This window comes from Chiloscyllium plagiosum, chromosome 13, assembly GCF_004010195.1.
Source record: "Chiloscyllium plagiosum isolate BGI_BamShark_2017 chromosome 13, ASM401019v2, whole genome shotgun sequence".
NCBI lineage: Eukaryota > Metazoa > Chordata > Chondrichthyes > Orectolobiformes > Hemiscylliidae > Chiloscyllium > Chiloscyllium plagiosum.
The window spans coordinates 45,727,445-45,741,524 of NC_057722.1; the positions used below are offsets into that span (position 1 = coordinate 45,727,445).

General features: G+C 42.6%; 1 protein-coding gene across 1 annotated transcript in view; it reads right to left on the bottom strand.

Annotated features, from left to right (window-relative positions):
* xxylt1 (xyloside xylosyltransferase 1) overlaps positions 1-14,080 on the bottom strand; it is a 172,082-nt gene that overhangs the window by 116,021 nt on the left and 41,981 nt on the right. The window contains exon 2 of the mRNA XM_043702284.1: positions 11,472-11,619. Within this exon, the coding sequence (XP_043558219.1) occupies positions 11,472-11,619 (148 nt within the window). The remainder of the gene's footprint in view (positions 1-11,471; positions 11,620-14,080) is intronic.

A 14,080-nucleotide genomic window follows, 5' to 3' on the forward strand; every position in this document is an offset into this window, starting at 1 on the left:
GAAGAAGCAGAGGGCTTTGAGGCCTTCATGATGGGGGATGGAGGTGTATAGGGACTGGATGTCCATGGTGAAGATAAGGCGTGGGAGTCCGGGGAAGTGAAAATCATGCAGAAGGTGGAGGGCGTGGGGAGTTCTTGGATTAAGGGGGACAGGACCGTGTCGAGGTATGCAGAGATGAGTTCGGTGGGGCAGGAGCAGGCTGAGACAATGGGTCGGCCGGGGCAGTCAGGTTTGTGGATTTTGGGCAGGAGGTAGAAACAGGCGGTGCGGAGTTGTGGGACTATGAGGTTGGAGGCGGTGGATGGGAGAGCCCCTGAGGTGATGAGGTTTTGGATGGTCTGGGAGATGATGGTTTGGTGGTGGGAGGTGGGGTCATGGTCAAGGGGGCAGTAGGAGGAGGTGTCCACGAGCTGGCGTTTAGCCTCAGCAATGTAAAGAGCGGTGTGCCAAACTACCACCACGTCTCCCTTGTCTGCCGGTTTGATAGCGAGGTTGGGGTTGGAGCGGTGGGCTGCACGTTGCAAGGGTGAGAGGTTGGAGTGGGTAAGAGGGGTGGACAGGTTGAGGCAGTCAATGTCGCGGCAGCAGTTGGCTATGAAGTGATCGAAGGCGGGTAAGAGGCTAGCACGGGGTGTCCAGGTGGATGGGGTGTATTGCAGGCGGGAGAAGGGGTCGTCAGAGGGTGGGCGAGAATCCTGGTTGAAGTAGTAGACACGGAGGCGAAGGCAGCGGAAGAATTGTTCAATGTCTCACCGCATGTTGAACTCGTTAATCCGGGAGCGTAGGGGGATGAAGGTGAGGCCTCTGCTGAGGACTGATCTTTCATCCTCAGAGAGGGGGAGGTCTGGAGGGATGGTGAAAATACGGCAGGGCTGGGAGCTAGTACCTGGTGTGGGACTGGAGCTGGGAGTGGGGGCGGGGATGCATGCGGCGTGGTCATTGTGCAGGCAAGTGACGTCACTGGGGGCGGAAGTAACTGCGGCGACAAGTCCCTCCTCCCTATCTTTTATCTTAGCCTGCTTGGCACACCATCCTCATTCCTGAAGAAGGTCTTATGCCCAAAACGTCGATTCTCCTGCTCCTTGGATGCTGCCTGACCTGCTGCGCTTTTCCAGCAACACATTTTTCAGCTTTGTTTCTTTTGGCAGTTTTCTATCAGAGAAAATCCATAAGATGATCAGAGTTGCTGCAATTGCTAGAGTACATTAAATTAGAATTTTATTTCACACCTATCTGTACAAATCCACCAGTAATATTTAAATTTCTATGTGAAACAAAAGATTCTGTAATCGTATAAACTACATTCGTATAAAGAATATAATTAATTGTTTATAGACATTCTGAGGATGGCTCACTGGACCTGAAACGTTAACTTGGATATGGATTTCTCTTCACCAATGTTGCCAGACCTACTGAGCTTTTCCAGCAATTTCTGTTTTTGTTTCTGATTTACAGCATCTGCAGTTCTTTTGGGTTTATTTAATAATTAATTATTTGATTGCCTGGAAAGATATGTATTTCTCATTGGCCCTCTTCTTGGACTGGCTGTAGATAGTAACCCTCTGCATAATTCCAATTGTTTGATCATTTTATAATTTAAGTCACTGATTTAGCATATTTTAATTTGTTTGTCATGGCAGCATCAGACACGTTTAGATTCAGCAAGTGATGATTCATGTTTTCTTTTTACATTTCAAAACCTGTATTTTAATCCTTATTTTATCTGAAAGGTTCCTTCCCTCATTTTCTCAGTCTCAAAAGTTTGGATATTCCAGTGGAAAAGCTGTTGTGTCGGGGAAGCAAGTAGTACCATTGCATTGTTTAAAATAAGGATTGACAGCTCCTCATGGTCTTGGAAACCTATTTTGATGTGTTTGTAAAGTACAGATGGCTCTGTGCAGGATATTATTTGGTAGCTGAGCAGCTCTTTCTGGCTGGAAGATGTGTTGTGTTGTGACATGTCGTGTCACTGCTGAAAGGAAGAATTCCTCTAAACGGTAAGGAAGTGTTCTTTCAAAGAACAAAGAATTTGAGCTATCGGGAGAGGCTGAACAGGCTGGGGCTGTTTTCCCTGGAGCATCGGAGGCTGAGGGGTGACCTTATAGAGGGGCATGAATAGGATAAACAGACAAAGTCTTTTCCCTGGGGTCGGGGAGTCCAGAACTAGAAGGCATAGGTTTAGGGTGAGAGGGGAAAGATATAAGAGAGGCCCAAGGGGCAACTTTTTCACGCAGAGGGTGGTACGTGTATAGATTGAGCTGCCAGAGGAAGTGGTGGAGGCTGGTACAATTGCAACATTTAAGAGGCATTTGGATGGGTATATGAATAGGAAAAGTTTGGAGGGATATGGGCCAGGTGCTGGCAGGTGGGACTAGATTGGGTTGGGATATCTAGTCAACATAGATGGGTTGGACCGAATGGTCTGTTTCCATGCTGTACGTCTCTAAGACTCTAACAGTACAGCACAGAAACAGACCCTTTGGCCCACCAAGATTGCACCAACACATGATACCTTTCTAAACTAAAATCCTTTTGCCTCTGTGCAGTCCGTATCCCTCGATTCCCTGCCTATTCATATATCTATCAAAATGCTTCTTAAACATTGCTTGGGACTAGATTGGGTTCAGATATGTGGTCGGCATGGATGGGTTGGACCGAAGGGTCTGTTTCCATGCTGTACACCTCTATGACTCTACTGATTGCACATTCCGGGCACTCACCACCCTCTGTATAAAAAAATTGCCTCTCACATCTCCTTTAAACTTACCCCCTTTTCCCTTAAACCAATGTCCCCTAGTAAGTGACATTTCTAACCTGGGAAAAAGGCTCCAACCATCCATTCTTCTCATGATTTAATCAACATCTATCATTCGCTCATTATCCTTCGATGTTCAAGTGAAAATAAAGCAGGTTTGTCCAATCTCTCCTCGTAGCTAAAACCCTCCAAATCAGGCAGTATCTTGGCAAACCACTTCCGTACCCTCTCCAAAGTCCTTCGTGTAGTTGGTGACCAGAATCGTACACAGTATTCCAAAAATGGCCTAATTAACATTCTATACAGCTGCAAAATGACTCGCTAATTTTTATACCCTGTGCCCTGACCGATGAAGGCAAGTGTGCTGTATATGCCTTCTTGACCACTTTAACCACTTGTGTTGCCACTTTCAGGGAACTGTGGACCTGTATGCCTGGACCCCTCCATATGTTGATGATCCTAAAGGTTCTGCCATTAACTGTATACCCTTCTTCTGCATTAAATCTTCCAAAAAGCCACCTCTCATTTGTCTGGATTCAACTCCATCTGCTGTTTCTCCACTCAAGTCTCCAGCCTATCTATATCCTGGTGCACTCTCGGGCAATCCTCCTCACTATCTACAGCTTCCCCAATCTTCGTGTCATCCACAAGTTTACTAATTAGGCCACCGACATTCTCCTCCAAATCACATATAATACAAACAACAGGGCTCTTGGTACTGATCCTTGCAGCACAGTGGATCAGTGGTTAGCACAGCTGCCTTACAGTGACAGGGACACAGGTTCAATTCCACCCTCAGGTGACTTTCTCCCAGAGTCTGTTTGGGTTTCCTCCCACAGTCGAAATATATGCAGGTTAGGTCAATTGGCTATACTAAATTGCCCATAGTGTTCAGGGATGTGTAGGTTAGATGTATTAGTCAAAAGTAAATGTAGAGAATGGGGAATGGGTCTGGGTGGGTTACTCTTCAGAGGGTCAGTGTGATCATTTTGGGCCAAATGGCCTGTTTCCATACTGTAGGAATTCTAGATCTCCAGTCAGAAAAACACTCTTAAGGGGCAGATATTAAGCCAGTTCTGCATCCATCTTACCAGCTCAAACCTTTTGTATCAGCCTGCCTGAGGGACTTGTCAATGACCTACCCAATGTCCACATAAACAACATCCAACACTCTGCCCTCATCATTCATCTTTGTCACTTCCTCAAAAATCTCAATTGATTTTGTAATTCACAACCTTCCCGCACAAAGACATGCTGCCTATGGCTCATCAGTCCACATTTTTCCAAATATGACTACATGGTATCCTTAAGAATTTTCGCCAATAATTTCCCTACCACTGATGTAAGGCTCACTGGTCTGTAATTTCCTGCATTATCCCTGTTGCCTTCTGAAATAAAGGAACAATGTTAACTATTCTCCAGTCCTCTGGGACCTCTCCTGTGATGAAAGAGGATACAAAGATTTTGTACAAGGCCCCAGCAATTGCCTCACCTGTCTCCATCAGCATTCTGGGAAAGATTGCATCAGGTCTGGGGACTTATCTACCTTAATACTTTTCAAAACATTCAACACTTCTTCCTTTTTTAATATTGACATGCCCTAGATTATCATCAGATCCTTCCCGAAACTCACCATTCACCATGTTCTTCTTCATTGTGATTACTGATGAAAAGTAATCATTAAGGACATCCTTCCTCTAGCACCATGCATAAATCGTTCCTTTGTCCTTGAGTGGACCTAGCCTTTCCCAAGCTACTCTCTTGCTTCTTATACATGTACAAAGGATAAAAGGCTTTTCTTTTGCTGCCAAACCTTGCAACCCTATTCCTCAGCATTACCTTTTCCAACTGCCACTACCAGCACTGCATTATCTCTGGCACGGAGCCTGTCCCCGTTACTCAGAAGGGAAGGGTGAAGAAGAGCAGAGCAGTAGTAATTGGGGACTCGATAGTTAGGGCCTGTACTGCGCTGTATTCTTCTATGTTCTATGTTCTATTATAGGTATAATTGAACACAAAACAATATTGATAACATATAACAAACCTGGCAGTAACTCAAATTCACAGCAGACATTCCTTCCTCCGAATCTTCCGATGTTTTTATACATTTGTTTGATGTGGAGCTGTTTCCTTTCCTGGAACGTCAAATTAAAGCAAATCCCATGGGCTACACTGTTGCAATTGATAGATTTCTCAAGGGCTTACTGAGGAACTGATCCAGTGCATTCTCCCCAAGGTCAACTTGCTTTGACCTGTGGACCTGCCCCTGTTGGGAGTTAATCAGTTCAGATCCTGCACATAAGACACCTGAGTTGGAATAGAATGAGATGCCTGTCTAAGGCCAAGAGGCATCTCATTCAAAGTTGCCAGCCTCATCTATACTGCAACCATTTTGGGTCAGAAAGCCCCATACATCCCAGATTGAAGTCTGTATACATACAGCCATCTCCTACTTCAGCTCATTTGGCTCACTGAGACCATGGCTTTGGCCCTGACTTAACCTCAAGACATTTCAAGCCACTGCCAGTGATGTGTTCTCTAGTCTTATGTTAGTTCCTGTAATCTGAACACTGAGACATGGTCTTACTGAGAACAAGTATCTGAAGATTTATTCACAACACAACTCTATCCACAAAAATTAATATGATCTGGGCTCTATCACATAACTGGCCAATTGACTAACTAAAAGCAATGCACTATAGATGTTGAAGGCCTGAAATATAAAAACAGGATATGCTTAAAAAAGTAATCTACAGGTCTGGCCAGCATCTGTGGAGACAGAAATAGAGTTAATGTTGCAAGTCCAATATGATCCTACTTCAAAACGAATTCACTTTTCTCAGTAAATTTGATTTTGAACTTGAGAGATTTTGATGACCTTGAGACCAACCATGTCAAATCTCTGTCACTGAGTGAAGGAAAACTGGGAAGTAAAATTAAAATATGAATCCATTCAAGAGCTGCTTTCTAACTAAATTTAGAATCATAGAGTTGTACAGGATGGAAACAGACTCTTCAATGCGACTTGTTCACGCCAACCAAATATCCTAAATTAATCTGGTCCCATATGCCATCATTTGGTTCACATCCCACTAAACCCTTCCTATTCATGTATCCATCCAGATGCCTTTTAAATACTGTAATTGTATCAGCCTCCACCACTTCCTCTCAAAGCTCATTTCATACACACACCACCTTCTGTGTGAAACAGTTGCCCCTCAGGTCCTTTTAAATCTTTCCCCTCCCACCTTAAGCTTATGCCCTCTAGTCTTGAACTTCCCAACCCTGGGAAAAAGACCTTGGCTATTCATCCCATCCATACCCTTCATGATTTTATAGACCTCTATAAGATCACCCCTCAGCCTCCAAGGGAAAATAGTCCCAGCTTATTCAACCTCGTCCTATAGCTCAAACTCTCCAGCCCAGGCAACATCCTTGTAGATATTTTTTGCACCCTTTCAAGTGTAACAACAGCTTTCCTATACCAGAGAGACCAAAATTGAACGCAACATTCCAAAAATGGCCTAACCAATGTCCTGTACAGTTGAAACATGACATCCCAACTCACTGCACTGACCAAGAAAGGCAAGTGTACCCCAAATACCTTCTTCACTACCTTGTCTACCTGTGACTCCACCTTCAAGGTACTATTAACCTGCATCTAAAGGTCTCTTTACTTGGCAACAATCCTCAGGACCTTATCATTAAGTGTATAAGGCCTGCCCTGATTTGACTTTCCATAATGCAATACCTCACGCTTATCTAAATTAAACTCCATCTGCCACTCATTGGCCCATTGGATCAAGGTCCTGTTGTACTCTGAGATAACCTTCTTCACTGTCCAGTACACTGCCAATTTTGGTATCATCTGCAAACTTACTAACTATACCTCCAATATTCACATCCAAATCATTTATACATAAGCCAAAAAGTAGTGAACCCAGCACCGGTCAGGTCCGAAAAGGGCTCCAGTTCGCCAACCTGCCTCCACCACCACCCTCTGCACCTATCTTCAAGCCAATTTTGATTCCAAATGGCTAGTTCTCCCTGGATCCCTTGTGATCTTACCTTACTAACCAGTCCACCATGCGGAACTAGTCAAATACCTTGCTGATATCCACATAGAAAATGTCCAATGTCCTGCCTTCATCAATCCTCTTTGGCACTTCTACAAAATGCTCAATCAAGTTTGTGAGACATGATCTCCCAAGCGCAAATTAGGGATAGTCAACTAATAATTCTATTAGTTTTAAAATAGCTATGGAAAAGGAAAGATCTGATCTAAAAGTTAAAGTTCTAAACCGGAGTAAGGCCTATCCCTAATTAGTCCTTGCTTTTCCAAATACATTTACATCCTGCCCATCAGGCTCACCAGTCTATCGTTCCATGGATTTCCTTTATCACCTTTCTTAAATAATGGCACCATAATAGCCACCCTTGACTCTTCAGGCACCGCACCTGTGACAATCGATGATACAAATATCTCAGCAACGGACCCAGCAATCACTTCCCTAGCTTCCCACAAAGGATACACCTGATCAGGTCACAGGGATTCAGTCTTACTTCATTCCATCCTTTGCTCTTGCCTGTCCTGACTATTTGCCGTGCTCCTCTTCTCAACTGTATCAGGGATTTATGCATTTTAAGACATCCAGCACCACTTCCTCTGTATTACGGACACTTTTCAAGATATTACTATTTATTTCTCCAAGTTGTCAAGCTTCCATATCCTTCTTCACAGCAAATATTGATGCAAAATACTTGTTTAGTGTCTCACCAATTTCCTGCAGTTCCACGTATTGGCAGCTTTGTTAATCTACCCCTTGTTACTCTTTTTCCCTTAATGTGTTAGTAGAATCCTCTGGATTCTCCTTAATCTTATTTGCCAGTGCCACCTCATGTCCCCTTTTTACCCTCCTGATTTCCCTCTTAAATATAGTCTACTGCTCTTATATAACTCTCGGGATTCAATCGATCCCTGCTGTCTGTACCTGATATATGCTTCTTTCTTTTTCTTGACCAGAGCCTCAATTTCTCTTGTCATCCAGCATTCCCTACACCTACCAGCCTTGCCCTTCACACTTACAGGAACGTACAGCCTCTGGACTCTCACTATCATATTTTTGAAAACCTCCCACTTTCCAACCATCCCTTTAGCTGCAAATAGCTTCCCCATGCGCTTTTGAAAGTTCAAATGCCATCAAAATTGGCCTTACTCCGGTTTAGAACTTTAACTTTTAGATCAGATCTTTCCTTTTCCATAGCTATTTTAAAACTAATAGAATTATGATCACTTGTCCCATAGTGCTCCGCCACTGACACCTCAGTCACCTGCCCTGCCTTATTTCCCAAGAGTAAGTCAGGCTTTGTTCTTTCTCTAGTAAGTACATCCACATACTGAATCAGAAAATGTACTTCTACACACTTAACAAATTCCCCTCCATCCAACTCGTTAATACTGCGAATAGTCCCGATCTATGTTGGGAAAGTTAAAATCCCCTACCATTATGAACTTATCATTCTTACAAATATCTGAGATCTCCTTATAAATTTGCTTCTCCATTTCCTGCTGACTATTGGGTGTTTATAGTACAATCCCCACAAGGTGGTCACCCCTTCCTTATTTCTCAGTTCGACACAAAGACCTCCATCAGGCATACTTCCAGGAATATCCTCCCTAAGTACAGCTGCAAAGCTTTCCCTCACCAAAAACGCCACTCCCCCTCCTCTCTTACCTCTCTTTCTATCCTTCCTTTCACATCTATATCCTGGAACATTAAGCTGCCAGTCCTGAGTCACGTTTCTGTAATTGCTATGATAATTGCTATGAACAGTTGCATGTTCCCAACCACACCCTGAATTCATCTGCTTTACTTGTTAGGCCTTTTGCATTGAAATAAATACAGCTTAATTTTTCAGTCTTACCTCATTCCCTCCCTTGCTCTTGTCTGCCTTGACTATTTGACTTGCTCTTCTTCTCAACTGCACCAGCCTCAGACTTATCATTTTTCTCACGATCTTATTGGGCCCCACTCTTCTCCCCCTTACTTGTTTAAAGTCTCCCGAGGAGCATGAGCAAATCTAGTGGGATATTGGACCGCTTCAGATTCAAGTGCAACCTGCCCTTCTTACACAGGTTACTTCTTCCCCTGGAGCGATTTTAATGATCCAAACATGTGAATCCCTGCCTTTTGCACCAGCTTCTCAGCTACACAGTTATCTACCCACTCTTACTCTTACCAGCACATAGCAGTGGGAGTTATCCAGATATTACTGCATTCGAGGACCTGCTTTTTAACCTTCTACCTAATTTCCTATATCCTCTCTTCAGATCTTTGTTCTTTTCCTCTGTCACTGGTACCAATGTGTACAACAACCTCCTGGTGGTGCCTTTGAGAATATCCTGCACCCTCTCGGAGATAGTTGATCCTGGCACCAGGGCGCTGTTGGCCACACAAACATCTGTCTGTGCCTCTGACTAGAGAGTCCCCAACCACAAATCCATCGCTTGGAACCTGACATACCCCTCTTTACAGAGGAGCCAGTCTCAGTACTAGTAACCTAGCTGTCAGTTCTACATTCCCCTGAGAGTCCATAACCTCCTACATCTTCCAAAACAGCATACTTGCTTGAGATGGGGATAACCACAGGAGACTCCTGCAATAGTTGCCTATCTTTTCCTACCTTTCCTAGAGGTAACTTATCCCCCTTGACTGGATCTGCAGGTTTCCTTACCTTCCTGAAATTGTCATCCATCACACACACCCTTAATCCTGTGAATTCCTCATTGCCTCTAACTGCTGCTCCAACTGATCCATGTGATCTGATAGGATTTGCAACCAAACACTTCCTGCAGACACAATCATTAGGAATACTGAAATTCTCCCTAGTTTCCCACATCCAACAGGAAGAACACATCACTTTACTAAAGGCCATCTCTGCACCCTTGTTAAGTGCTTGTTTGGAACGGTCGCAAAAAATGAGGATAGTTTACATATATTATGGCATGATAAACTCATAAATCTGCCAAAAATAGATCAAAGACAAGCCTTTTATAAATATGGCTTTAGAGTTTAAAACAAAGTCTTCATTAATCACTAGTTAAGCTTTAGGTAGTCTATCACATGTAATTCTGGGCATCGCTATATAAGTAGTATATCAAGGTTTGGGGGAGCTGCAGAAAGATAATGAGAATGATAGACTCCAGTTTTAATAGAGTAGATCAGGAGACATTTTTCCCTCTGGTGTGAAGATCAATAACAAGAGGTCGCAGAAGTAAGAGAAGTTGCAAAAAACATCTGAGGAGTTCAGAGATATTGTTGAAATGCAATTAAATGTTTTTGTTTGATTTGAAATACAATACAAGAAAGGGTAGAGGAAGCAGATTTAATAGTAACAATTGAAAGGAAACTCAATATATGCTGGAAAAAAAAGTAATTTGCAGGACTATAGCAAAAGAGCCAAGAAAGTAGAAATCCTTGGAAGTTTTTCATAGATTTGGTGTAGATTTGATGGGCCAATTGGCTTCTTTTGGATGATTCTATGAAAATGTGGTCCTCATTTGTAAACTATCATTTCGTCACAAATATCAGATGCCTAGTCAACCTTACCAAAATTAAATTCTGAGGAAATAACTTTTCTGCAACTAGTTTAGCCTCACTCAAAGGGAAGGCAATGGCCTATTGGTATTATCACTGGACTGTTAATCCAGACACCCAGATAATGTTCTGGGGACCCGTGTTTGAATCCCGCCATGGCAGACAGTGGAATTTGAATTCAATAAAAATCTGGAACATTGTCGATTGTTGGAAAAACCCATCTGCATCACTAATGTCCTTCAGGGAAGGAAACTGCCATCCTTATCTGGTCTGGCCTACATGTGACTCCAAACCCACAGCAATGTGAATTAGACTTAGAATCCCTACAGTGTGCAAACAGGCCCTTAGGCACATTAAATCCACACCAACCCTCCAAAGAGTATCCTACCCAAACCCATTCCCCATTACTCTATATTTACCCGTGACTAATGCAACTAACCTACACATCTCTGAACACTATGGGCAATTTAGCACGGCCAATTCACCTAACCTGCACATCTTTGGACTGTGGGAGGAAACCGGAGCACCCAGAGGAAACCCTTGCAGACATGGGAAGAATGTGCAAACTCCACACAGACAGTCGGCTGAGGCTGGAATCGAACCTGGGTCCCTGGTGCTGTGAGGCAGCTGTGCTAACCACTGAGCCATGATGCCACCCCACGATGATTCACTCTTAACTGCCCTCTGGGCAATTTGGGATGGACAATAAATGCTGCCTAGCCAGCAACACCCTCAACCCATGAATACATAAAAACAAACAGACTTACAATGTGAGTTCCCTTATCTGGGTTTAACACTAAACCTGCTGCTCAGTGAGTTTGAAATTTTCAAAAACAAATGTGAGTACAGTAAATATCAAGCATTGACATGCTTAGTCAATGAAAATATTGCAAACACAGTGGTTCTGTATGAATGATAACTAATCCACTTTGAATAAATTCCTTTAGGACTTATACGGACAAAAATTTATCAAACAAATTTAGAATTTAACGAAATTCAAATTACAGACTGGGGAAATGTTTACAGAGATTGCTTGACAGAGCAAACACATTTAATACTGAAACATTCCAGGCTCCCCCCCCAGCATATTTTGTACATAAACAATAAACACAATTTACCTGAAGGCATGATTCTGTGCATGGCAACTGACAAGAAGAAAATGGAATCACTATAATAGGCACCAGATCCAGAACTAAAATGTTTCTGCATTCCTTCAACAACAGGAAACAACTTCTGAGTCAAGATGTCCACATCATGGAATATAATCTGCCAAGGAGAGCACAAACCTGGTTACAAAGGGCCCACCTTTCCCCTTGCACATAAATGGAACAGCAATGCCAAAGTAACTAAATAGAAACGTTAATTCTTAATACACTGAGGGTAAGCAAATTGTAAACTTTTACTTCTAATGCCCTTAAACACTCAATCTGGAACTTAGTGCAATGGAAGTGTTACTCCATCTAGAGGTCAATTGCATTTACAGGGAACCTATCATGACCTCGGCTTGCCATTAGGATGAGTGCATCAGTCCAAAGGTAATGCTAATTGTTGTAGAAATTTCTTCAATACTTGTGCCACGTCTGTTATAATAAGATTAATGCAAGGTATGAATATGTAGCAAATGACATGACTCTGGCATCAGTAAGAGACAAGATATGCGTCTGGAATAAACGTAAGGAGTGATACTGTACATAATAAGCAGCAAGCAGTTTCATATACTATATGGCGCAGATACCCACAGGCAGAGATACTTCACAGCAGAATCTCAATATAGCTTAAAATATAAGATAAAGTGGAAAGTCTTCTACAGCAACAAAGGCCAAACAATATAAACATTCAATAATTCAATTCTATTTTTACAAGGAGAGCAAACAGCCTTTCTTACCTTTCAAATCTTCAACCAGTAAAACCTGATTTAGCAGAATTAATTTTGTTATCCCATATATCCGCTCAAAACAGCACGAACAACATAATATTAATGCATGACTGGAGACCATACAGATATAAAATTAAGCATTGAGAAAGAGAAATTTAATCTGCCAAGTTACCCTTTAATAGTTTACTCAGAGTTATAGAGATGCACAGCATGGAAACAGACCCCTCAGTCCAACTTGTCCATGCCAACCAGATATCCTAAGCTAATCTAGTTCCATTTGCCAGCACTTGGCACATATCCCTCTAAACCCTTCCTATTCTTATACCCACTCAGATGCCTTTTAAATGTTATAATTGTACCAGCCTCCATCACTTCCTCTGGTAGCACATTCTATGAATGCACCAACCCCTGCGTGAAAAAATTGCCCCTTTTTTTCCCCACAGACACAGAGTCATACTGCACAGAAACAGACTATTCGGTCCAACCAGCCCATGCTGAACATAATCTCAAACTAAACTACTCCCATTTGCCTGCTGCTGGCCCATATCCCTCCAAACTTTTCCTATTTATGCACTCAGTGTCTTTTAAATGTTATGACTGTGCCCACATCCACCACTTCCTCAGGAAGTTCATTCCACATGCAAACCACCCTCTGTGTTAAACATCTGCCCCTCATATCTTTTTTACATCTCTCTCCTCTTATCTTAAAAATGTGCCCCCTAGTGTTGAAATACCCCAATCGAGGGGGAAAAAACCATACCAACACATATATGCATTGTTACTTTATAAGCCTCTATAAGATCACCTCTCAACCTCCTACATTCCAATGAAAGAAGTCCCAGCATATCCAGCCTTTCTTTATAATTCAAACCTTTCATACTTGGCAAAATCCTGGTAAATCTCTTCTGAACCCTCTCTAGCTTAATAATATCCTTCCTATAATTGGGGCGACCAGAACTGGACATACGTCTCCCAAAAAAAGTCTCACCAATGTTCTTTACAACCTCAACATAACTTCCCAATTCCTATATTCAAAGGACTGGACAATGAAGGCAAGCCTGCCAAATGCCGTTTTCACGACCCTGTCAATGTGTGATGCAAACTTCAAAGAAATATGTACCTGAACCCCTGGGTCGGTCTGACATGGACTAATATCTACACACGCACTGGTTCCTTTCATGCACTCGTTATTTGTTTAGCTATTAAGGTACCAACTATGCTTGGACATAATTCTGGAGGTTTCAACGTATCAGCCCTCTTCCTATGCCATAGTAACCAGTAACTTTTATTGATAAATAATGTTCAAAGGTAATACAATTAAAAGAAACTCAGCATCTCCTCGGTTGACCACAGCAGCAGCTTGAAGATCAATTTAAGATTTCAGGACAATTGAGGCTTCAAACCTCTTTTTCACTATAAGATGATAAACTTAGCTCAGCACACCATTTTGGGACAATGAGACTTACCATCCCATACCACTAATAACAAATATGGTTTAAGGAAAGCAATGTTCATCTACAAGATCACTCAGCCCTCCAAGAGATCAACTGCGTTAGGGGATTCTGTAGTCAGAGGTACAGACAGACATTTCTGTGGCCAGCAGAGAAAAAGCAGAATGGTGTGTTGTTTCCCTGGTGCCTGGATCAAGGATGTCTCAGAGAGGGTGCAGAATGTTCTCACTGGGGAGAGGGGCCAGCAGGAGGTCATTGTCCACATTGGAACCAACGATATTGGAAGGGAAAAGGTCGAGACTCTGAAGGGGGATTACACAGAGTTAGGCAGAAATTTAAAAAGGAGGTCCTCAAGGTTAGTAATATCTGGATTACTCCCGGTGCTACGAGCTAGAAAGGG